Raw genomic sequence first — 25,550 nt, forward strand, 5'->3', positions numbered from 1 at the left:
CCCCAGGATACTAAACAATTGGGCGCCACTCATCACAGACAGAATTGTAAAGATTGTTTGGATACCTTACTCTGACTCAGCTGTGTGCAGTACCACGCTGGGTCTGCAAGTGAGTCTCTGCTAGCTTAGCTAATGAGCAATGCTTGAATGTAGCTGCGATTCGCAGTGGTGGGCACTTGGCGTTCGTCATTCATACCCATCTAACTGGTGACCATCAGATGTGGTTGGAGCAGGGGCTGCAACCACACATATTGAACTCCAAGCCTTATTTTTCCCAGGCAGCGCTCTGTGTAGTTTCTGAAGCAATCCACAGGCGTGCTTGTTGCAGGCTGGCATTAAGTGCCAAAGTGGCATCAATCATTTTCGTGAGCATTCTGTAGTTTGCTTACCCTACACCATTTAGTATTAAGTAAATGGATAGAAAGAGCTTTGTGAGAAAGTTTGAATCCAAAAAGTTAACATTTCATTAAAAACCACTTGTCTCCTTAACCCTTACCATGCTTTTGAACACAGGACATATCTAAAGGCAAAATATTCCCTGGTATTTGCAGGTCTTCACATTTCATTCCTGTAGTTTAACCTTTCGTAACTCTGTTCCCAAGTGGGAATCCAAAGGTTCAAATAATGCCTAAAATCCATACGTAACATTTCAGGATTTGTTTTTCTCTTCTCTTTTTTGCGATTGTATTCTCTCCAGCCTACGTGTAAGTGGGAACCCTGGATGGTCCCTTGTGCGCCTGCCACTTCATAAGCCCCAGGGGCCTGCCGGGTAGGCCAGCTGGTGGCTTGTGCTGGGCATTTACGTCCGTGTCATTTGGACAGAGGCCTCATTAGCCTTTGTGCCGAGTGTCGTCTTTGCCCAACGGCACGAGCAAGCCTCACGTGAGAGGACGGACGTGGCTGGAATTACAGGCTTCATTCTGGGAGCTGGTGGCAGTCGGAAGGAAACATTGCTTTTCATATGAAGACTCAAACACTTCAATTGCAAAAATAGTTCTCTTACTGTGTTTTAAATTAATTTGTAGATGCCTTTTTTTTTTTTTCTAATTAGAGGTGGGATGGGGAGAGTGTGAGGCAGAGTGAACATTTCCTGAGATAAATCTCCCACTCTAAGCAGCACCGGCTCAGGAAGAGTGCAAGGCGTTAGAAGATGCACCAGGCAGAAGAGTCGCAAGACGAGCAATGCCTTTTATGTAGCTATCAGCAGGCTCCTTAATGGTTTTATAACTGTAAATGCTGCCTTTGCAGGACTGAGTGGGAGTAATGAGCATTAGTTAAAACAGGCAAATGAAAAAAAAGTAAACCAAGACATTAAGCGCTTTTTTTGTCTCCTGGCTTGAAACAAGCCACTTTGCTGCAAAGCAATGATCCTGCCATTTTTTTGTTTTTTTTTTTTTTTTGCTAGGTTAATAAAAACAAGAAGTGGCGTGAACTGGCAACCAACCTCAACGTTGGCACTTCAAGCAGTGCGGCGAGCTCCCTGAAAAAGCAGTATATCCAGTACCTGTTTGCCTTTGAGTGCAAGATCGAGCGCGGGGAGGAGCCCCCGCCGGAAGTCTTCAGCACCGGGGAGACCAAGAAGCAGCCCAAGCTGCAGCCGCCATCTCCTGGTAAGTGGGAGCACTGCAGCCAGGGCACCCACACCAGCCAGGCCGGGTTCTGTGGACGCCTCTCCACAGCCAAGCACACAGAACGCGGGACGGGGTGTTTTGTGTTGTCTGTTTACTTGGACCGCCCCTCGTTGGCAGTGCCTAGGGAAAGAGGAAATAAAATTGGGCCTGCTACCCTTTCTGGTCAGCACTTTGAAGACACCACTCTTTAGCTTTATTTTCTTTAGGCAAAATGGACTTTGGAATTCTGAGCTATCTACCTTTATTCCAAGGTATTTTGAAATATTCCATCTAACTCTGTCAAAATAAGTACCCCAGTAAGCTGTGCTAGTGCTTTTGCACTCCTGGAAAGGAACACGCTGCAGTTGGCTCAGCTCTGTCGGGGTCGCTCAAATTTGTATGCTAGTCAAATGGAATTGGGACTTCGTTTTTAATGTGCCCTGCCCACTCAGGGAATTCAGCACGCTGTCATGGTAAAGTCTGTACAGCCATGTTTCTGAGACAGGGGAGTCCATAGCTTTGACCTGGAGACCAGGAGTCTCAGGAATAATGGCGGGCAGGTCACTAAACTCTCATAAGCAAAACCAAGTTTGATCCTTCCTTCTGTCTTGTCTCTCTCCACTCAACTGCTGGAGGCCCTGCCATTCTTTCAGTTCTCCTGCTAGTCTTTGTTCTACTGTTAGTGCTTCAAATTTGAAATTACTAAGTCATTACATTCTGATAAAGACAATACTAGAGATGAGAATAAATTTGCATCATCCTTAGTTCTGAGTGGTGACCTCACTCAAGTTCACTTTTGCTGTTCTCTTGTCTGTTTCTGGCCACTTCCAAGCCCTGTGATGGTCGTCACTTACCCACCTGTCCTGCACATAAGGTGGGGCTACCGCGTCCCATTGCACGGGCCCCTTGAGGGATAAAATCACGTAGCTAATCGCCAATATTTCTTGAGCACTTAGTGTGCCAGGCACTTTTCTAAGTGCTTTGTCATTTCATCTTCACATCAGACCTGTGATGCAGACACTTTTAAAATCCATAAGAAAACTAAGGCCCATAAAATCTAAGTCACCTGCCCACAGTCACACTGATAGTGGAAGAGCTGGGCTTGCTCCAGGCTCTCCGGCTCCAGAGTTAGCCTGTACCCACATACTCCTCTGCCTGTATTTGAAATACCTCTATGACAGGTAAGATGTGTACACATAGAGGATGGTATCTATAAGCCAAAGAAAGAAGTTGTTTCTCGTTTTAATTTAGCTGCTCTCTGGAAGGCAATGCTGACACCTAAGGTCGCTAATCAAGGGTCGCACATAAATACTTTTTAGGCCTGACATGCACTCATCATGAATATACCCAGATTGACATCTGTCAGTTCTAAGTACAAGTAGAAATCTTCCTCTCTAACCCCACCCTTAAATATCTGAAGCATTTGCCAGTTATGGTGGGCCTGAAAAACTGTGAAATCTAATTTTAAAAATCCCACAACATTACATTCACAGAGTAAAACAAGCTGCCTATGAACAGCTCTGAAACTATTTTTCCAAAATAAAAACCCAGTGGGGTGTTGGGACCAAAGTGGCAACGTCTGCAAAGATCTAAAGGTGTATTTTATTTGCCAGGAAAGAACTCGTGTCACTGAATGGCCTACACTTGTGTGTGGAGAATAGCTCTCCCAGTGTGCGTCAGCTTCAGGACAGGAAATCCCGCTGAGGTACAGATCCCGCAGAAAGCACAGGCCCGTTCTCTTAACAGTCAGCTTTTTCCTTTTTAAACTGCCGTCTTTATGGCAGCATTATCGTTTTAACTGCACAAAAGAGCTTGGATTGCAGGTGCACTTGTGATAATCCATTTTTCTCCGTGGCCCAAATGGAGCTGAAGTCCTAGGAAGCAAGCAGCAGTGGAGGAAAGCTTCCCGAGCTTAGCTGTTCAGTCAGCGCATGGCCCAGGAGGCATCTCCCAGCGTGCACAGGGGCTGGTCTGCTCGTCATCCGTGTTCTGTGCACTGCTCAAGACATACTGCTCAGCAAGACAGACGGACGCGAGGAGGGTCAGTGGGGTAGTGAGGCACATCAGTCCGTATCCAAGGGTTTGCCCAGTGCCTGTGAACCAGTGTACTCTCCGATTCCAGAGCTATCATTAAGGAAATTTTGTCTGAAATGTTTTTATTGTCAAGGAAGAGGAAAAAAATTATTCGCAACAATTTGCCATTTCAGGGGTTACATAACGACAAAATTTTTAAAAGCGAATTTTCCACCAAAATTTGTGTTCTTTGAAGTCAGTTTTTCCCATAAGAACATAATTGTAGTTTATTTCTTACCAGCACATTCAGGCAAACTAAATTATAATATTCCTATGAAATATTCTAGATTGTTTTTGTTAATGGTCACTCTGAACCAACTTAAATCCTTAGATCGTTTGGCTGTATTCTAAGAGCATTCCAAGTCATCCATCTGTACTCCACTTTTGATTTGTCTCCTATGGATCTGATGTTCAATTCTGTCGGCCCTGGGAGCTGTAAGCCCTCAGCCCTTTAAGGTAGATCAGGGTCTTCACTGCGGACTGGCTGTGTGGTTTCTCACACAGAGATCCAGATTACTCCAGTCAACAGAAGAAGGCCCCCGAATGAAACCTGAGCAAATCCCAGGGCACAGGTGTACCTTTCAGGTGCCAGTGGGGATCTCGTTATAATAAAACTAAAATTTTAGTTTGTGGAGTTTTCATCAACAGCCTCTGGAATCACCTCCCCAGGTGGCCTGGGCAGCCTGTAAACTAGAGTGGGGGAGGGGAGGGGCAAGAAAGCTCCGCATTCAATTAGTAAGTCTGTAACCAAAAACCCATCCATCTTTGCTGGCAGGTGGCTGACTGCGCTTCTATTATTAGCTGACAGGTGATGTCACAAAACCTGTCATGGATCCAACTAGGGAATCCTCAGTGGAAGATAAATGAGAAAGGGGCTTGGGTTATAAACAAAGGTGCCCTCTGGGTGACCTCTAGTCACTGTAGACCTGGGACAGATCAGCTATTCTTCCTTTTCCCCACCCTACTTCCCACAACCCCAGCCAGAACTGGGGCACCAGGTTCGTGCTGTGTAAATTATCTTCCCAGCTAGGAGTCTGGCTGTACAGTCTGAAGTGTGTGAATGTACTTAACCTTCAATAACCTTTTCATTGTTTACTTTCGAGTATACATTTGTAGCTTCTGGCAAAAGGTAGGGATATCCTAGAGAGAGTGCCAGCCTTCGCTATTAATGGAGCTTTAAGAGGTCGCATTTTTTTCCTGAAAGGAAGAAACTCTGGCAACAGGGAAGAAGTTTTTCTTCTTCTTCTTTTTTTCTTTCTTTTTTTTTTTTTTTTATGAGCTGTAAATGTGAATACTTGTAAACAAGGGTCATTCTGAAATCACAGCCTTGTGAGCCGTGTTTCCAGGGAAGCCTTGCAGGCCGCTGTGCTGGCCGGCCCTTGGCTTAGATGCCCTAGATAAATGCCAGTTATTTCCCCTGCCAGCTCTATGGGGCAGTCATGTCTATAGGATTGTCCTTATATATTTATAAAAGGCTCTACTTTTTTCTTTTATTACATTTACTTTTTTAATATGCATTTCTAGGCCTCCACCAAAATTTGGTTTTATAAGCCTGAGTTAGTAAGGTTTTTGTTTGTTTGTTTTTTAATATCTACCTCTGAAAAGAGACCCACATTAAAAGTAAGTCTTGCTGGTGTTTCTGATAACTTGCCTGAGTCACGTTCATCCTAGGCAACCAGGGGAGGCGTCATACAGATACACAGTCCCACTGGCCAGTCATCGGCACCCATTCCCGACCAGGCCAGACCTGGGCAGGCCTGATCTCGCGAGAGATGGCCAAGTTCAGCTATCTGAGGCTTTCTGAGTAGAAGGGATAGACCCATTGCCATTTCTGACTCCTTTATAGCACACTCTCTAATCTCTGGTGATCAGTTTAACTCAGGTTCCTCTAAAGTACAGTGTGGATGGTGGTCACTGTCATGAGTCTTGGGGACTGCATGGGACAGGAACTATAGAGAGTAACATACACAATAGTATTATTTATAAGCAGCCCATAATTCTGCCATTTGATACAGTTCTGAAAGTATTTATTGTAAACTGCATAAATACGGCAGATTCCTGCGTGGAATCCAGCACAGAAAAGAACCTACAATATAGTAAGCACATTATTTATTCAATAAGTAATCAATAAATGAAACCAATATCTATTACACCTAACATGCTAAGGACTGTGATCAGTGATAGAGCAGAAACCCTTAAAATACTAATTTTTCCTATAAGGGGAGGTTGATTTTTTTTTTTCAATAATCTCACTTAAGTTTTGAAAAGATCTGCTTCAGTTTGAGCTCTTTTATTATAATGTAGTTATCATTAAAGCCAAGACTTAGAACTCTGATAATGACATTAAAGAACTCTAAACGAATATTGTATTTGTAATAACAAATCTGATTTCATAGCTGCAAAAGTCACTACTAATGACAGAGCATAAACACATCCAGATGTTGAGAAAGCATTGAAATATGATATAAGGCTCATTATTAGTTTGTATCACTGCTTTTCTACTTAAACACTGCTCATTGCTTAAGACCAGAACTAATTTTTCTAATTTTTTTCTAAAACAACACAGTCGTCCATCAAATTGATATACCAAAATTTTCATCCTATTTTTCCTATTCTCAGACATTTAGATTATCGACATTATAAACAACACTGAAATAAACATTGTTCTGCCTAAAACTTTCTTTACATTAGATTATTTTCTTGGGATAAATACCCAGGAAAGCAATTACCCAGTCAAAAGGTATAAATATGTTTTACAGCTCACAAATGAAATATGTTTCCAAATAGTTTACTAAACTTCTGATTTTCACTATAAACACTGTAAGAGTAGTTCTCACAAGGAAAAAGGATGTAATTATGTATGATGACAAATGTTAACTGGACTTATGGTGATCATTTTGCAGTATATACAAATACCAAATTATTGCATTGTACTCCCGAAATTAGTATAATATTATATGTCCATTATACCTCTATAAAAAAATGTAAGAGCAACTAATTTACTACATCATTACCAGCAATGGATATTGTTGCTATTTCTAATTAGATGGTGTCTTTTCTTTTTTTGTATTACTAACTAGCAAGGCTGACCTTACTTCGATAACCTCTGGTTTTTTCGCCATTTTTCTCTTGGTACTTACAATTATCAGCTAATTCAGGATCCTTGCAAGGTCCACAGACCCCCCAATCAACTGGCAGTAATTCAATGGCAGAGGTTCCAGGTGACCTGAAGCCACCTACTCCAGCCTCCACCCCTCATGGACAGATGACCCCAATGCAAGGTGGAAGGTATGTTAAAAGACATGTGTGAGCCATATAAAATCAGATTTGTCTATCTTAATTTTCTGGAGCAAACTTTATAGAATAAAGAAATGGTATTCCCTCGTAAGTTTCTAAATGTTGATTACTACTAGTTTTATTCATGTAATTTACACTGTATAGTTTTTACATTTACACATTTCAAGATTGGCGTATTTTTTGAATAAGTGTTTGGAGGTAACTCCTGCTGTATCATTTGGCTTTCTTTTTCTCATCTCCTCAGAAGCAGTACAGTCAGTGTGCACGACCCATTCTCAGACGCGAGTGACGCGTCGTTCCCAAAACGGAACTCCATGACTCCAAGCGCCCCCTACCAGCAGGGCATCAGCATGCCAGACGTGATGGGCAGGATGCCCTACGAGCCCAACAAAGACCCCTTTGGTGGGATGAGAAAAGGTAAACGCAGAGGGACCTGTGCGCAGGCTTAGTCCAGAGGGCGTTCTTCTCTCTGCCCGCCCACACTGATTCACTTGTGTGTTTGAGACATATTTGAGTCCCAGCTCCCTGATCTGTTAAATTTCTGGCCTTGGGGAAAGTACTTAGCATCTCTGTGCCTCGGTTTCCTTATCTAGAAATGGGGATACTAATGGGACCTGCCCAAAGGCTGTCATGAGGATTGATTGCGTTAATGTGCATGAAGCCCATGGAAGGGTGACTCGCACAGTAAGCGAGCCCTCAGCTACACAGCACGGGCTGGCACAGGGTGGTGCTGGGGAGGATGGTGGCAAAGCAGACCTTGCGGGGAGCAAACAGAAAGTAAATTTAACCACAAACTGTATTTCGTATACTGTGACATTTCAGATTTATTTGTTACATAAAGCAAGATAATCTATACTTTTTCCTTTCAAAAGCTTCAGAGCTGCTTATTCCAAGTAGAGATTTTGCAGAACATGCAATAAATCCGTAAACGCAGAAATTCAAAAGCTTTGTGAATGTTGGTGGCAGCTATTTTTCTTAGTGCTGGAAAGAACATTTTGTTAGTGCTGTTGGTGGTTGTATCACATTTTTAGACTCTGAAAGTATGACAATAATAACATGGAAAAATAATTAGCAGTATTTGGAATCTGGCTTCAAAAGTTATTGTGAACCGTTCCAGGATTCTCCCTACATGCTATGTGAGATAGCGGGAGTTGTGTGTCTTTTGTCTCCTTACGCCTAGTTTTTCTTATTACGAAGATAAATTTGGGGGGGTGGGGGATGATTGTGGATTACCTTGCTAGGCACTAGGCAGCTGTATAACTTGTTTTCATCAACCGTGTGAATGGCACACTGGCTCAGAAGGAAGTTCCGTCTCACATTTCCCGTATATTTCAGCTGACCCACCTTACAATGCTGGTATGTTTAGTACCAAATTAAAGCAGATAAACAGAAAACCGACAGGAGACAGATTCTCTCGCAGTCCTGTCCCTGTTACAATAAAACTTTCCATTCCTCAGTTCATCTTATTCTGTCAGGGAACTTGGTGGTACTCTGGCTTTCTATTTAATGACCGACATCAGTGGAAACCTTGCTCTTTGTCCTTGTCACTGCTGCTCCATCGCTGTGACCCACCGTGTAGTGGGGCCGTGACTGAATGCCCAGCCTAAGACTGCGGAGCCACGGGACCCTCGGCCCCGCTGTCTGCCTGTGTGCTCTGCTGGGCTGTTCTGTGCACGGTTCTGCGGTGTGCAGGCTGGTTCTTCACTCCGTGTGTTGTCACTGGGACACTAACTGAGGCAGCTGCCCTCATCTGGAAGCCTAACAGAGCTCTGCTGGAGCTGGGATGTCACCTGAATGGCTGATGTCATCTGGAGGCCCTACTGGAAGCTTAGCTGGAGCTGTTGCCTGGAGGCCTCCTCCATGGAGCCTTTCTATGGAGCTTCTTGGGCCCCTCATGACCCTGGATGGGACTCCAGAAGGGGCACTCCAAGATGACACACGCCTACAAGCCTGGGCTGCCCCACATTTGCCAGTGCCCCATTGGTCACAGCTGGTCACAGCCCAGTCTCATGTGGGAGGAGCCATCACAGTCTGAATACCCACCGATGTGCTTCTGTAGGGCATCGCCAAAGCACAGCCTGCTGGCTCGGGTACTGGCAAAGCTTATGCCCATTTAATACTCTTACCACGAGCATTCTAAGAGTGCGTGGGTGCTCTCCCCATACTGAGAACAGTCATTTTAATGTTTGCCAATCAGACTGGGAGGAAAAAAAGGCCTTGTAATTGCTTTAACTTGGATTTCTTTAATTATTAGTGAGGTCACACATCTTTTCCTATACTTATCACCCATTTCTTTTTCTTTTCTCTGTGAATATTCATTTATGTGTTTGCCCATTTTCTAATTTGGTTGTCAATCAAATTTCATATTGATTTTTAAGAACTCTTTGTATATTGGGGACTTACACAATTTAACTTTTCCCCCTTTAATTTCTGTCTGTCTCTGTTTTTACATCTATAAAATGGAAAAGTAACATCAAAACTGGTTCTACTGCAGGTTGATGGAGATCAAATGATAAAGTATGTGAAAGCACATCACAACGCAAAGCACCTTCTCCCATTACTGGGGGGCTTCATTATTTGCACCTCTCTCCCAGCCTAACACATTGATCAGCTCACAAAATTGTAATCTGCTTTGCCTCATGTAACGTAAAAGTGACCTGCATAGGGTGAAGGAGGTAGTACTGTGTCAATTAAGATTTGCATTAAAATGTTTAATTTGCTTACAGGCTAGTTTCTGGGCTTGACCCAATTTCCTTCAGGCTCTGAGCTGATGCTCACTTGCATATTCTACCTAACTGCTGCTCGACCCGCTAGAAATAGTTGAATCTCATCCATTCTCGAGCTGTTGCTAACTCCCTAGTGATTTTCTTTATCCTGATTTTGGAGTGAGTCAGGGAATGAGTGTTTATGTTAAGGTTTTCACTTTTTCTCCTGTAAGGGAAGGGAACGGACTTTGTAAGTGTATTTCATTTCTTCCTCCCCGTCATTCCATGAGATGGTGTTAACCAACCTCATTGTATAGACAGGGAAATAAACTCAGAAGTGTACTAACTTACCCAGGGATCTAGGACTGGGTTCATCTTCAATTTACTGCATAACAAATTACCACAAACTTAGCATCTTAAAACAATATAAATTCATGATCTCACAGTTCCAGTGGGTCTCAGCTCCCGGCACACTCAGCAGACATCAAGGTGTCAGTCAGGACGCCGTCTCCTCGGAAGCTTGGGGTCCTGTTCAGGCTCTTGGCAGTATTCGCCTCCTTCGGTTGTGGGAGGAGGTCCTGTTGTCTTGTTGAGTGTCATCTGGGGGCCTTCGCAGCCACGAGAGGCTACCACCCTTCCTAATACATGGCCCTCTCCACTGCAAGGCGGGTGCTTCTTCAGGACGAGCAGTTGGGGATCTCTGACTTGGTCCATCTCTGACCTTTAGATTCAAATTTAAAGGGCAAACCTGGATAATCTCTCCTTTGGTTCACTCACAGTCAGCTGATGAGTAACTAGTTAACATCTGTGAAATCCCATTGCCATGTGAGGGAACATAATATGGGAGCGATATCCCATCATACTCAGGGTTTCTACCCACATGCAAGGGAGGGTCTTATACCAGGCGTGAACGTGGGGTGCGGGGCTCTTGGGATCCATCTTAGAGTTCTGCTCCCACAGGGTCCATCTTGACTCCAGACCTGACACTCTTTCATTTGTGTTATTGTCAGTCATATTACGGATACGATACATATGCGTCTGCCATGTGAAGGGTAACAAAAATGACTAGAAGGGGATGTTTGGGCCCTTGGGCTTTTGAAAATGCTTCCTTTTGTCTGTTGTTTAAAATGTTGCAGTGCCTGGGAGTAGTGAGCCCTTCATGACGCAAGGACAGATGGCCGGTAGCAGCATGCAGGACATGTACAACCAAAGTTCCTCCGGAGCCATGTCCAGTCTGGGCATGGGGCAGCGGCAGCAGTTTCCCTATGGAACCAGTTATGATCGAAGGTGAGTTCTTCTAAGATGAAGACGAAACTATTTGCTAGAAACTGTGCTTTCCTCCCAACATGTTTCTGAGCCCTGGTAGTTGATGACATACAGTATCTTCTTTCCTGCTGGAGTCAATAAGGACTGTGAGTGTCAGGTGGCTGCCTTCAGCGGGCGGCCGTAACAGGACCGGGAAGAAGGACCTTGTCCCCAGGCAGCCAGCTGCAGCTGTGTTTTTTTTAATAAGTAAATACCCAAAAGCTTCAATTAGAAATATGCTGGGGCCAGGCTGCCATGGCGAGTCTTCTCCCTAAGAACTCAAGTGCCAGGACTGTCCCACGTAACAGCGGTCCTCCCAGCATTCAGAGGCTCTCTGTCACCACACTGAGACACACCTGCAGCTTCCACGTGTGGCTCGTCTTAGCGTCTTCCAAGAACTCTCGGGTGTCCAGCACCACCTCTGCTCCTGCCACCTGCACTTCTTCCTTAAGGAAAGGTCTGTGTGGTGGTGGCCACACAGGACTCGGGTTGTCATGAGTTGGTGGAAATTCTTCTAGGTGTTTCTTGAGACATTTCCTCTCCTCCCTGTGCACATTTTAACAAGAACATTCTGCTCCTTATAAGCACCTCCCAGAACAGCCAGAGCACGGGCTTCACTGGGGCTTCTTCACAGGACAACATCTGGACAATAAAACATCAAGTCATGTTGCAGTACCGACCCAGGTTTATTTTTAATAAGAAAGAGGGACAGTCACTGAAATGTCTCTGAGAGGTAACAGAAAACTGCTTCCCAAAATGGTGGCTTGGGGAGGTTTCTTCCCGTGGAGAAGACCCCACAGCTCTGCCCCAGTTCAGAACTTGCTACAAAGCCCCTTCTCCTGGCCAGTATGTTCTTTACATCCAAAAAGAGAAGTGCTCAGGAGCAAAGCTTTGGTGTAATATTGGTTATTTGTAAAGAAAACAAAAATGGAGGTGCAATCGAAGGCTCTTTTTCTAGCTGTAGCCACGTTGACATGCCTCAGGATAGGGAAGGTTTCGGTCATTTCCTTCACCCTCCGGTGGGACGTGCTCCCCAGAGACCACCTGGGTCAGCATGGCACCCTGGCATCAGCCCGCTGACTGGCTCACAGGAAGCAGTTAAATAGTGCAAAGGTTAAGTAGTGCCTGGTTTAATACAAAGGGGGAAGAGTTTGAAAAATCACTGTTTTGCCAAATAAATTTTGTTTCTGGCATTTTTCTAGGAGCCTGGTTCTTGGGATTACACAGCCATCACATGCCCACGGGGTGTGGTACTTTCTGATAATGATTTAGAAATCCAGACTTCCAATTCTTACCCTGAGGAAGTGTGGTGAATATTTATTTGTGATATCTCCATTAACCAGTTAACCTCTGTGTAAGGTTTAGTGTACTGAAGCAAGGGTTTTACTTAGATTTGGGTTGTTTTTGAGGGTCCAGGAAAAGCTACTGTGTGTGTTTGTTTCTTTGTATTGGCTTATGAGATTAGAAGGAGAGCAGTCATCCTAAAACACACATTCTTAAAGGAACCCAAGCAAATACACTTTTCTGTTTCTCTAGAATGCTTTCTAGAACATCACTTGGCCTGGGTTTAAAAGTCATTTTGATTCTACCACATTAGAGAGAAGGGTTTACCTCATTGCTAAGTTTTCCCTTCTGGAAAGTATTACTTGTTCAGCTTAAATTTTAAGCATGACAATTATATTTTTTGCCTCCTGTCAGCTTCCTTCTAGATATCAGTGTCATTAGCAAAAACTTCTCCTGTGTCTGTTTTACATGTTATATTCAAAAAATTCATTTATTTTATTACTTATTCTCATTTCCTGACCAGTTTAGGAATATATTCAGTCCAAGTACTCTCTTTCCTGTAAAATCAGTATACTAACTAAACCAGTTTATTTTTTTAAATTTCAAATCTGTTGTTTTTTAAGCATGCTATTTTTTATGGTATTTATTATTCCTCGGTGCAGTTGAAAAAGCAAATGTATTGTTCATTCCCATTTTAAGATCTAATAGGAGTACATTTAAATCATCACTGTTATTCTTTTCTCTAGCCTTTTAGGGTCACAGGACCTTGAAATTTTGAGCACTACATCTATACAATTAGCCAACTCAGTATCATGGGTAAATTTGGAACTGAACACTTTATATTCATAATGAGAAAGTGAGCAGCAGGAACATTTCCCACTATTACCTGTCCATGTTTGGTACTCCTAAAAATACTGCTTTGATTCTTAGACTCTTTTCATCGTTCCTTGCCTTCATTAATACGTCACATCACAGTCTTGTATGACACTCGCTGGGCACGCTTCCGTGGACGGGTGGGGCCTCTCCCCAAAGGCAGAGGGTTCCAGTCAGTCCGGCCGGGACTCCTCTCACACCTACTAACCAGGAGATTGGCGCTGTTCCCAAAGTGGGTGTTCCCATCCCTTCAGCTCAAAGTTACAGTGTCACTGCACTCAGAGTGCCTCCTGGAAGTTGTGTAAGGTGAAGAATAGAAAAGGCTGTTGAGGGTGTAGAGTTTCAGGAAATAGACTGTTCATTTCTCTCTTGGCCTGAGGTCTTTTGTCAATGAAGTGTTCTCTGAATGCCTCGTTCTAGGCATGAACCTTACGGGCAGCAGTACCCAGGCCAAGGCCCTGCGTCAGGACAGCCGCCATATGCAGGACACCAGCCTGGCCTGTATCCACAGCAGCCGGTGAGTTGGCGAGCGGGCGTGCCTCTGTGCTTTCTGTTTAAAACCCCAACTTGTACTGTGTTACTTCTGAAGAGTTTTAGGAAGTAGAACAAAAATGATTAGCATTTATTCGACCACCACAGTGTGTTTTTTTATGCTAGAAAATATTCACAGGATTTGGAAGTCAGCAAATTAAAAATAGCTTGATAGGTGATTTGGAAACAAAGATAATGTGAGAAGTTAAGGACATTCACCCTTGTAAATAATAACAAGCCCAAGTTCAGTATATTTTAAATGCATGTCTGTTGTGTGTACTATCATACCAAACTCCATTTTAGAACAGAAATTTGTCACTATGTTTTAAAGAGGATATGTAGAAAAACAACTTAAAATGTCTTAGACTAGTAGTGAACACTGATTGGCTTCTCAGAGATCAGATATGAGTGACTGCACATTTGGGCTGTTTCCATAGGCTTTTGCTGGTTCTCCCAGCCATGGCAGCTCAGAGATACTGAGCTCGCACCTTACCTCACAGTCACCACTTATGCAGAGAACTGCACGTCACGCTGTGGCTTTTCAGACACAGGAATGCTATTTCTAAATAACTCCCATGTCTAAGATCTCTTGTAAAATAGAGGGGGTTTTAAATCGTATTGTTAAACCAACTGATCTTGAACAATTTTCAAGGAAAGTGGGAGAACACTGAGTCACACATCAGTACCTTACTGATGTCAGGCGACTCCCTTCTGATCAGGCCTGGGCCCCTGGTGTCCAGAAGAGCACAGCGTGGTGGCAGGGGCTGCGCCCAGCTCTGTCCTCAGAGGCCGGGAGAGTCTGACCTGGACAAGCTGGGAGTTGGGGCGAGGGCCACAGATGTGGATGTCACGGTAGCACAGGTCCAGTCTGAGGAGCCAGATGGTTTGTGGGCTTTTCTGTGAATTAGGCCTAAGAATTCTGTTTCATCCAGGAACCTTTCAGGCTGGCCCTCAGAATGCTCAGTCATTCCACCGAGGTTTATCCTGCTACTCCCTGAGGTCAGCCTAGTGCAGCTGCAAGCCCATTACCACTGCCCGTGTGGCGGTCACCAAAGCCATTACCCCCCAGTGTGGCAGCCCTGGCAAGTACCAGGGGAGGAGGCTTTGTTTTTTGCCACAGAAACTTTCAAGCACGTGAAAATAAGCCTGGGAAGCCCTCTTTGGGGTACGTGGCATGGTGTTGTACAATACCGAAGTAGAATTCATGAACTGTTAGTCCTTAGTTGTTAGAGGAACTTCCCACACTCGTTTTGAAGTGAACATCCTCCAGGTGATGACGATTTTGCATGATTTACGTGTGTGGTTGTACCTGTGACAGCACATCGGTATGATCTGTCTTTCCGTGAATTTCAGAATTACAGGCGCCACATGGACGGCATGTATGGGCCTCCAGCCAAACGCCACGAGGGGGACATGTACAACGTGCAGTACGGCAGCCAGCAGCAGGAGGTGTACAACCAGTACGGGGGCTCCTACTCGGGGCCCGACAGGAGGCCCATCCAGGGGCAGTACCCCTACCCCTACAACAGAGAGCGCATGCAGGGCCCGGGGCAGATACAGCCGCACGGGCTGCCCCCCATGATGGGCGGCCCCATGCAGCCGTCCTCCGGCGAAGGGCCGCAGCAGAGCATGTGGGCGACGCGCAACGATATGCCTTACCCCTACCAGAACCGGCAGGGCCCCGGCGGCCCTGCTCAGGCGCCCCCGTATCCAGGCCTGAACCGCACGGACGACATGATGGTACCTGATCAAAGGATAAACCACGAGAGCCAGTGGCCTTCCCACGTCAGCCAACGTCAGCCTTACATGACCTCCTCGGCCCCCATGCAGCCCATCACGCGCCCGCCGCAGGCGTCCTACCAGACGCCGCCGTCCCTGCCGAACCACATCTCCCGGGCGCCCAGCCCCGCCTCCTTCCCGCGCTCGCTGGAGAGCCGCATGTCGCCAAGCAAGTCTCCCTTTCTGCCGTCCATGAAGATGCAGAAGGTCATGCCCACCGTCCCCACGTCCCAGGTCGCGGGCCCGCCCCCCCAGCCGCCGCCCATCAGAAGGGAGATCACCTTTCCTCCGGGCTCAGTGGAAGCGTCCCAGCCAGTCTTGAAACAAAGGCGGAAGATTACCTCAAAAGATATCGGTAAGCGTTCCCGAGGCTCCGCTCCTGACATGCATTCCAGTTGTGACCTAGCGTTTTAATTTTAGTTTCGATATAGTTCTTGTTCATCTCAAAGGTATGAAATTCTTATGACTTATGTTTTTGTAAGGAGCAGTAGTTGGAAGCCACTAATCTGAGTTTAAAAACAGTGCCAGAGAAGAGCGTGAATTTAAGTGGTGTTTTTACACGTGAGCGGTATTAGTATGAGAGAGTGGAGCTCCAGGTGAGAAACCAGCGGATCAGCGACTGTGGGCTAGTGTGGGGCTTAAAGATCTGATCTTGACCAAGCACTTCCTTTTTGCAGTGCATGAGTAACGCTAGCTGGGAGGCTCAGGAAACGCTGAGGTGGCCCGAGAAAATTTGAAGGCAAGCCAGTCTGTAACTTTGGTAGCAACATACCGTGTTTCCCCGAAAAGAAGACCTAGCCAGACAGTCAGCTCTAATGCGTCTTTTGGAGCAAAAATTAATATAAGACCCGGTCTTATTTCATTATAATATAAGATCAGGTCATTAATATGATATGATATGATATGATATGATATGATATGATATGATATGATATGATATGATATGGTATAAGTATAATGTATCTTATAGTAAAATAAGACCGGGTCTTATATGAATTTTTGCTCCAAAAGACACATTAGAGCTGATTCTCTGGCTAGGTCTTATTTTCAGAAAAACATGGTACATACGGACAATGAGTTTCCCTGGGAAAAGGGAGAAGCCTGAATATGATTGGTAGATAGATGTGTGATATGATATGTGGAATTTGATGTGATATGATCTATAGAATTGATGTAGCCCGTACAGCACTGGTAGATATGGGCCAAGGAACTCTCTCAGCTGAATCCTGATGTTGCTTGTTCATCCTATTTGGGGTGTTCTGAATACAGATTAGATATATGGACTGTCTGCATTATTTTTCTGCTTATTTTTGAAGGACTTTTAATATAGCAATGGAATTACAGATCTTGATCATATAAAAAATTATTTTCAAAATTCTCAAAATCATTTGACATGAAATAATTTCCAGTGATTAGAAAATTAAAGATATTAAAATATGTTTTATATCATTGGACATTAAGGAGATAGAGAGAGAGAGGGAGGGAAAAAAAGTAAGGCGTTTTATCTCAAGAGGGGTGCTGGTGGTAAGAAAGAGATACAGACACTGAGTACCATTTTATATATGGAAATAGATTGTAAAAACATATACGTCTTTGTGTGTACATATATGTTTAAATAAATATTTAAATTTTTATAGAATTTTTTAGTACACTATACCAGTATTTGTCTTTAGCCTAGGAAAATTTATGTTGCTTATTTTAAAAAGAAAGTCTGCTTTATCTAATATAAAAGTATTATATGCCTATCCTAGGAAATTTAAAAAGTAGATGAAATTAAAATAAAGGTGGTAACCCACGGTCCCCTCCCAACGCGAGATTACTGTTGGCATCTGGTGTTGGCTGGTGCTGGGGTGAGGTCTGATTGCACATGTCTGCTCACAGCCTGAGCTCCCACCAGTTTCCTGAGACAGCTTCCATCGAAATTTTCAACACATCATGGGCGTCTTCTAGCCCTATCTGATGGCAAATCTTGCAAATGGTTTATCTAATCACTCTGTCTTCTTCAGTAACAGGAATGGGGAATAGTAAAGTACAGCCCTTCTGTTTCCCATCCCCTGGCTCATGCCATGCTCTTGAAAAATCTGAACCATCAAAGTTGCTAATATTTGTCAACAGCAAGTGCTGAGGGGCGGAACTCAGAAATAGAAGAGGACGGCATGGGAAAGCCAAGACTCTGTGTCTGAGAACTGCTGTTTGGGAATTAATTTTTGCTTATATTCTGCATACTTGCCAGTCTTCCGAAGATGCCACGTTGAGACATTTGTGAATGGAGCAGGCAGAAGAAGACAAATACTGTTTTTTGGTTTGACTCAGTTATCAAAACTCTGATGCATCATTACAGACTCTACTAGGGGGTAAAAGAAAGAAACTGGAGATAAGAAAGGACCCTTTGTGCTTAACCACTCCCACCTCTGGAACCACTTTGGCTCATGTTTAAACAACAATGCAAAAAGATGTTAAACAAGCAAAGTTTCTTAATATAGCTATCACCTTACTTAAAATCGGGAAATGATGGTGTTTAACTATCCCCCAGAATATTTATTTAAAATCGGTATTTAACTCAACACTCCACTTCTTTTTTCTTGTTCTTTTACTTTCTATTCCTTCATGCATAGAGATCATAGTATATCCTTGTTCCTTCCCCATTTTCAGTTACTCCAGAGGCTTGGCGTGTGATGATGTCCCTGAAGTCAGGTCTTTTGGCTGAAAGTACTTGGGCTTTGGACACTATTAATATTCTTCTATATGATGACAGCACGGTCGCTACGTTCAATCTCTCCCAGGTAAGCCAGCACCCATCCCCCTGAGAACCAAATTAGAGTAAGAAAATTAAGTAGTGCATAATACTGGAACTAATGCCCAGCACTCGACATATGACACTTTTTATCATTGTAGTTGTTATAAACCAACATCAATCAATGGATGGTTGTCCGAGAATTTAGTCTAGAATAATAATTCATTTCAGTCTTTAGTATAATTATACACATACCTATATTTCCCATAAGAAGACAGTTATGCGCGTGCACGTGTTGTGTGTGTGTGTGTGTGTGTAATAGATGATAGTAGTAAAATTAAATTGCTGCTTAGCATGAATATTAGCAGGCCACTGGGAATTAATTCAAATGTCACGTAAAGTTATGTCTGTAGTCAGTGTTGGAAATGCAGTGGGCTGCAATGGAACATAACTCTTCTTGCCAAGGGGACCTCACATCTTTCTTTTAATTGAAAAAAAATGTGAAAGTTAAAAAATTTAACATTAAAAAATTTTTTATGTTATAAAAAATATATACTACACATATACAGTTGACCCTTGAACAACGCAGGGGCCCGCGCAGTTGAAAACTTCCTTTTGAGTCCCCCAAAAACTTAAGCTGTCCCTCAGTATCTGTGGAGACTTGGTTCCAGGACCCCGGGACATACCCAAATCCATGGACGCCCAGTCCCCTGCATAAAATGGCGTAGTTCAATCATACAGTTCGCCCTCCGCATCCACAGACTCCCCACCACAGATCAAACCAGTACAGTATTTACTGAGAAAAATCCATGTATAAGTAGGCCTACACAATTCAAACCCGTGTTGTTCAAAGGTCAGCTGTGTATATGAGTAGAGAACACCATTTAGTGAATCTCCATGTACCTGTCATTCAGCTGAAATAGTCATGAACTCACGACCAAACTCACTTCGTGGTACATTCCCTCCCATCTCTGCCTCTCTCAGATTATTTTGAAGCCCTCGTTTAAAACCCCACTACTTTTAAAAAGCTTAAATCCTTCCTTTGTTCAGTGCTAGGTGTAGAGTAGCTTCCAGCATAATAGCTAAAAGAGAGGGGGGCGCTGAGGATTAGGAAAAGTGCCCGAGAGTCAAATGGGCTACAGACTTTCAGAGAAATATTTAGGAACCAAAATGTGAAAATGTTTTCCTTGCTGTGTATGAACAACTCTCTGCTTTGGGTGGAAAAAAAAACAAACCCAAACATGTCATTCCTGCTTCTATAGAAATAGGACCAGAATTCTCCCCATCCTCTTTCTTCTCTCATTTAAGTCTTCATTGGAGCCTAGAAAGGTAGTTTTATAGTTGAAAGGAAGTGTGTTAATAAGGTCATAAACGTGGCATGAAGTCTATTTTAACAGAAAACAAGTATCAGGAAAATGTATACCACCTTTGCTAGAATGATTACCCTTATGTGAGGTGAACTGCTGTCGGTCACACGTTGTCATACCCAGAATCGCTCCAGCAGCTGTCCCTCGTCCCTTGCCCTCAGGCAAAAGTGAAGTTTGCAAACCTGCGTTTGAAAAATCGTCCCTGCGCACCAAACACAAGGACTTCTGGTTGCCCCTTGGGTTTCCCTTGACTGAGTAATTGTTTCCAACTCAGGAGCCTGACAGCAGGGTATGAAAGTGTGGTCGATTTGTGTGACATCAGTAAAGAATCCTTTTTTGCGGACAGATCCTTTTCCCTAGACGGGCCGGCGAGGGCAGTGGGGAAGGGAACTGAGCAGTTGCAAATCAAGGAGCATGTTGGTTTTCTTGATACAAACATTTGCTTAAAAGAAACAAAACTGGTTCTCATCCGGGCTTTTGTCTTTTGGCTAGAACAGTGAATAACTGATATGTAAAACTGCATTCCATGAAACATTCTAATCCATTTATCAGGGACGAAATTTATCTGTTTTTAGTTTTCTGTGTTTATGAGCTACTACATTGCTGAAATTATCTTCTCCCAAGGACATATGGAGAACATAAATTAGAGGGACCTATGACACCTGAGACAAAAATAACCATAAAGTTTTAATAATAATAACCGTAACAATCCAAGTAGGCAAAGTCTCAAATAAGTGAGAGAAAAGAGACTCACTTTGGGTGAAGGAGTCTATAAATCCACGTTCCTGCTCTCCTGATAACGAATGCATTGTATCTAAATCAGGAAAAAAGGTGAAGAACCGCAAAGCACTCCCTCAGTGATAATCTTAAAAATGTGAAAATAACAGGTAAGGTTTCATATTGATAGAGTAGGAAAGTAAGTAGCAAATAAGAAACATGGTAAATGTTGGTTTAGTTAATAATGAGAAATTTAGGAAGCTAGTTCTAACTGATACGTAGTTTCTCTTCCTTGGCCTAGCCAGAAATGAAGGAAAATGTGTGAAAGTCATCGTAAAAACGTATTGCGAGCACCCAGGATTTTTCCCCTTCTCAGTCATTCCTGATGTTATGACATTGCACCTGTTTTTGTTCTCCTTCTCCTCTCTAGTTGTCTGGATTTCTCGAACTTTTAGTAGAGTACTTTAGAAAATGCCTGATTGACATTTTTGGAATTCTTATGGAATATGAAGTGGGAGACCCCAGCCAAAAAGCACTTGACCACAATGCAATGGCGAGAGGTGACAGCCAGTCCTTGGCCGACGATTCTGGGAAAGAGGACGAAGATGCTGAATGTATTGAGGAGGAGGAGGACGACGAGGACGACGAGGAGGAAGACAGCGGAAAGGCAGAACCCGAGGAGAGGAGCAGCACGGCCTTGACCCCTCCTGACGCCACTGCAGATCCAAAGGAGAAGCCCAGGCAAGCCAGCAAGTTCGACAAGCTGCCAATCAAGATAGTCAAAAAGAACAACCTGTTTGTTGTCGACCGATCTGACAAGCTGGGGCGTGTTCAGGAGTTCAGCAGTGGACTTCTGCACTGGCAGCTGGGTGGGGGCGACACCACCGAGCACATCCAGACTCACTTCGAGAGCAAGATGGAAATTCCTCCGCGCAGGCGTCCTCCTCCCCCTTTAAGCTCCACAGGCCGAAAGAAAGAGCAAGAAGGAAAAGGGGATTCAGAAGAACAGCAAGAGAAGAGCATCATTGCAACCATTGATGATGTCCTGTCCGCCCGACCAGGGGCGCTGCCCGAAGACGCGAACCCGGGCGCCCAAGCTGAAAGCAGCAAGTTTCCCTTCGGCATACACCAGGCCAAGAGCCACCGGAACATCCGGCTGCTGGAGGACGAGCCCCGGAGCCGGGACGAGACCCCGCTCTGCACCATCGCGCACTGGCAAGACTCCCTGGCAAAGCGCTGCATCTGTGTGTCAAACATTGTGCGTAGCTTGTCTTTTGTGCCTGGCAATGACGCCGAGATGTCCAAACATCCAGGCTTGGTGCTGATCCTGGGGAAGCTCATTCTTCTTCACCACGAGCATCCCGAGAGAAAACGAGCACCACAAACCTATGAGAAAGAGGAAGACGAGGACAAAGGGGTGGCCTGCAGCAAAGACGAGTGGTGGTGGGACTGCCTGGAGGTCTTACGGGATAACACGTTGGTCACGTTAGCCAACATCTCCGGGCAGCTAGACTTGTCGGCGTACACGGAAAGCATCTGCTTGCCCATCCTGGATGGCTTGCTGCACTGGATGGTGTGCCCGTCTGCAGAGGCACAAGACCCCTTCCCAACTGTGGGGCCCAACTCTGTCCTGTCGCCTCAGAGACTTGTGCTGGAGACCCTCTGTAAACTCAGTATCCAGGACAATAATGTGGACCTGATCTTGGCCACGCCTCCGTTTAGCCGTCAGGAGAAATTCTATGCCACGTTAGTTAGGTACGTTGGGGATCGCAAAAACCCAGTCTGTCGAGAAATGTCCATGGCGCTTTTATCGAACCTTGCCCAAGGGGACACGCTGGCAGCAAGGGCAATAGCTGTGCAAAAAGGAAGCATTGGAAACTTGATAAGCTTCCTAGAGGACGGGGTCACGATGGCCCAGTACCAGCAGAGCCAGCACAGTCTCATGCACATGCAGCCCCTGCCTCTGGAACCGCCCAGCGTGGACATGATGTGCAGGGCGGCCAAGGCCCTGCTGGCCATGGCCAGGGTGGACGAGAACCGCTCGGAGTTCCTGCTGCACGAGGGTCGGTTGCTGGACATCTCGATATCGGCCGTCCTGAACTCTCTGGTCGCATCTGTCATCTGTGATGTACTGTTTCAGATCGGGCAGTTATGACATCCGTGAGAAGGCAGCATGTGAGAGTGAAGACTAGAGGCTCCCGTATAACTGGCTGTTTTCTGTTCTTGTTTATCCAGCGTAGGAAGAAGGAAAAGAAAATCTTTGCTCCTCTGCCCCATTCACTATTTACCAATTGGGAATTAAAGAAATAATTAATTCGAACAGTTATGAAATTAATATTTGCTGTCTGTGTGTATAAGTACATCTATTTGAGGTTTTTTGTTTTGTTTTGTTTTGTTTTTAACCAAAGTTGCTGTCTAGTGCATTCAAAGGTCACTTTTTGTTTTTCACAGATTTTCTTTTTAATGTTCTTTTCCATGTTGTATTGCATTTTTTGGGAAGCGAATTGACTTTAAAGAAAAAAGATGTGGCAAAACATGCTAAGATGGGAAAAGTTCACCACACTGAGGCAAAAAGGTGAAACATTATCAATTTCCTAGGCATGTTATTCTTCAGATAATGAAATAAAAACTGTATCCCATCGCCCAAAGCTCTGTGCAATAGAAACTTCTAGAGATGTAGGTATAGGGGCTCAAGGAGGTGTGTCAGTCAGTAGTCAAACTGAAATGATACTGGTTTCTCCACAGGAAAATGGTTACATTAGGCTAGGAGCAAAAATGTTTTTTTGTTTTTTTGTTTTTTTTTTGTTTGTTATTAAGTTAAGATTGAAAATACATACCTGACAACGATCAACGGAAATTGCTTCCTCACCACTACCGTCATGTCTGCTGTCTGTCTTTTGACCTTCCACATGACAGTTCTTCACAATTCCTTTAATCATTTTTTAAATATTTTTTTTACTGCCTATGGGCTGTGATGTATATAGAAGTTGTACATTAAACATACCCTCATTTTTTCTTTTCTTTTTTCTTTTTTTTTTTTTTTTTTTTTTTTAGTACAAAGTTTTTAGTTTCTTTTTCATGATGTGGTAACTACGAAGTGATGGTAGATTTTAAATAATTTTTTATTTTTATTTTATATATTTTTTCATTAGGGCCATATCTCCAAAAAAGAAAAAAAAAGAAAAAATACAAAAAAAAAAAAAAAAGAGGGTAATGTACAAGTTTCTGTATGTATAAAGTCATGCTCTATTTCGGGAGAGCAGCTGATCACAATTTGCTTCATGAATCAGGTGTGGAAATGGCTGCATATGGATTGATTTAGAAAAAGGTTACCAGTACAGTCAAAAAAAAGAAAAAATACAACTCGAAGAAACACAACTTCAAAGATTTTTCAGTGACGAGAATCCACATTTGTATTTCAAGATAATGTAGTTTAAAAAAAAAGAAAAAAACTTGATGTAAATTCCTCCTTTTCCTCTGGCTTAATGAATATCATTTATTCAGTATAAAATCTTTATATGTTCCACATGTTAAGAATAAATGTACATTAAATCTTGTTAAGCACTGTGATGGGTGTTCTTGAATACTGTTCTAGTTTCCTTAAAGCGGTTTCATAGTAACAAGTTATTTACAAGATATAGGGGGAAGTACAGCCAACTACTAACAGTCCCTCGTTACAAAATCCTGAGGTCGGGAGGGACTTTTAGGGTCACCTACTTTAGAGTGGGGAGCAACAGTTTGATTTTCTCAAATTATTTAGCTGATTAGTTGATTGAAGCAATCAACTCTAATGACACTGAGGTGTGAGAATTTTCAGTATATATGGGAGGTGGCTGCTAGCTCGCGAGGTAAGACCTCAAGAGCTCACTGACCTGACATTGTAAAACTCTGCCTTTTACTAACCCCATCTTCATTTTAATCAGAGTTCAATCTAGTCCATGTTTCTTCTGTGTGCCTCAAAGTTATTTTGCATTTAGTTTACTCCACCGTGTATAATATTTATATTGTGCAATGTTAAAAAGAATATGTTATATTGTATGTGGTGTACATAGTGCAAAGTGATTATTTCTATTTCAGGGCATATTAATATTCTCATATTCCTTCCTACCTGGTACACAGTAGCTTTTTAATACTAGGCATTTCTAATTTAAACTCTTTCTTCCTGGGTCATTGACTGTTACTGTGGAACAATCACTTTCTTTGAAACTGCTGCAGAATGAAGCTGTTAGTGGACACCTTCCTGACTCTACCTCTTTACACCACCCAACCGATCACAGCATACTCAGAAACTCCAAGTCCTTTCGCCTACCTGTTACCCAGGTGCACACGGAAGAGTTAGACCAGAGCACGCACGTATGATCAGAGTGGGAAACGTGACTTACTAGTGTCACGAGGAAACCATTTTTTTCTGCAAGCAGCCTCATCATCTATCAACTCCCACATTAGTCAGTCTTCTTACATAACAATGCAGCCAAATATATGTTGAATTAAAAACCCATTATATTTCTACTTGAACTCTTAACTGCTTGCTAAGAACAGATTTTAGTGCTCCAAGCTTCAAATACGGAGATTTGTAAGAGAGAATTCAATATTATTCGAATTTCTCTCTTACAGAGTATGAATAAAAGGTGTATACAGACTTTGAAGTTATCTAATATCCCAGTTCATTTGTCAATCAAGAGTAAAAGCATTACAAAAGACTGTTCTTGTCATGGTTGAGTTGTAATCGATACCTAGAGTCTGACCATTGAGCAACACGTTTTTACATACTGACATGCAACGTAACCTCTAAAATAATCCAGGAAGACGTTAGCATCCTTTCTCCATTTTCACCCCAGAATCAAGACGACAGAAGCCCATGAAGAACTCACAGCTCGCCTGAGATCATCTTGCCTACAAACTGAGTTATTGCTTTGTCCTAAAAATTAGTTGGTTTTTTTTTCCTATGAGGCTTTTCAGAAATTTACAGGATGCCCATACTTTAAATGTGTACAAAAAAAAGATTAAAATAAAGGTGCGAAGAAAGTTTAGTATTTTGGAATGGTGCTATAAAGTTGAATCTGTTGGTATTTGAGTGAATTTTTTTAATGTCACAAGAGATACTGGGTGGCATGTGCTCAGAAAAAACTATTCAAATGTTTTGTTTGAGGTTGAGAATGATACAGAATCCGTTTTTTATTGGTGAGCGTGACCTATTCAAAAACTAGTTAAGCTGTTTTTTTTTAAAACGTGATAATAGAGGATGGTTTTTTAAAGGGGGTTATGAGCGGCTTGA

At 43.3% G+C, this 25,550-nt stretch overlaps 1 protein-coding gene across 9 annotated transcripts in view; it reads left to right on the forward strand.

Moving 5' to 3' along the window:
- The window catches only part of ARID1B (AT-rich interaction domain 1B), a 397,542-nt gene extending 372,237 nt beyond the window's left edge, over positions 1–25,305 (forward strand). For all 9 annotated transcript variants that reach the window (XM_074333739.1, XM_074333744.1, XM_074333741.1 and 6 more), the window contains 8 exons: positions 1,406–1,610; positions 6,833–6,971; positions 7,225–7,397; positions 10,822–10,972; positions 13,568–13,664; positions 15,032–15,812; positions 18,110–18,240; positions 20,706–25,305. In XM_074333739.1, the coding sequence (XP_074189840.1) occupies positions 1,406–1,610; positions 6,833–6,971; positions 7,225–7,397; positions 10,822–10,972; positions 13,568–13,664; positions 15,032–15,812; positions 18,110–18,240; positions 20,706–22,430 (3,402 nt within the window). In that variant the 3' untranslated portion in view covers positions 22,431–25,305. The remainder of the gene's footprint in view (positions 1–1,405; positions 1,611–6,832; positions 6,972–7,224; positions 7,398–10,821; positions 10,973–13,567; positions 13,665–15,031; positions 15,813–18,109; positions 18,241–20,705) is intronic.
- The last annotated feature ends 245 nt before the right edge of the window (positions 25,306–25,550 follow it).

Source organism: Rhinolophus sinicus, linkage group LG05 (genome assembly GCF_036562045.2).
Source record: "Rhinolophus sinicus isolate RSC01 linkage group LG05, ASM3656204v1, whole genome shotgun sequence".
Lineage (NCBI taxonomy): Eukaryota > Metazoa > Chordata > Mammalia > Chiroptera > Rhinolophidae > Rhinolophus > Rhinolophus sinicus.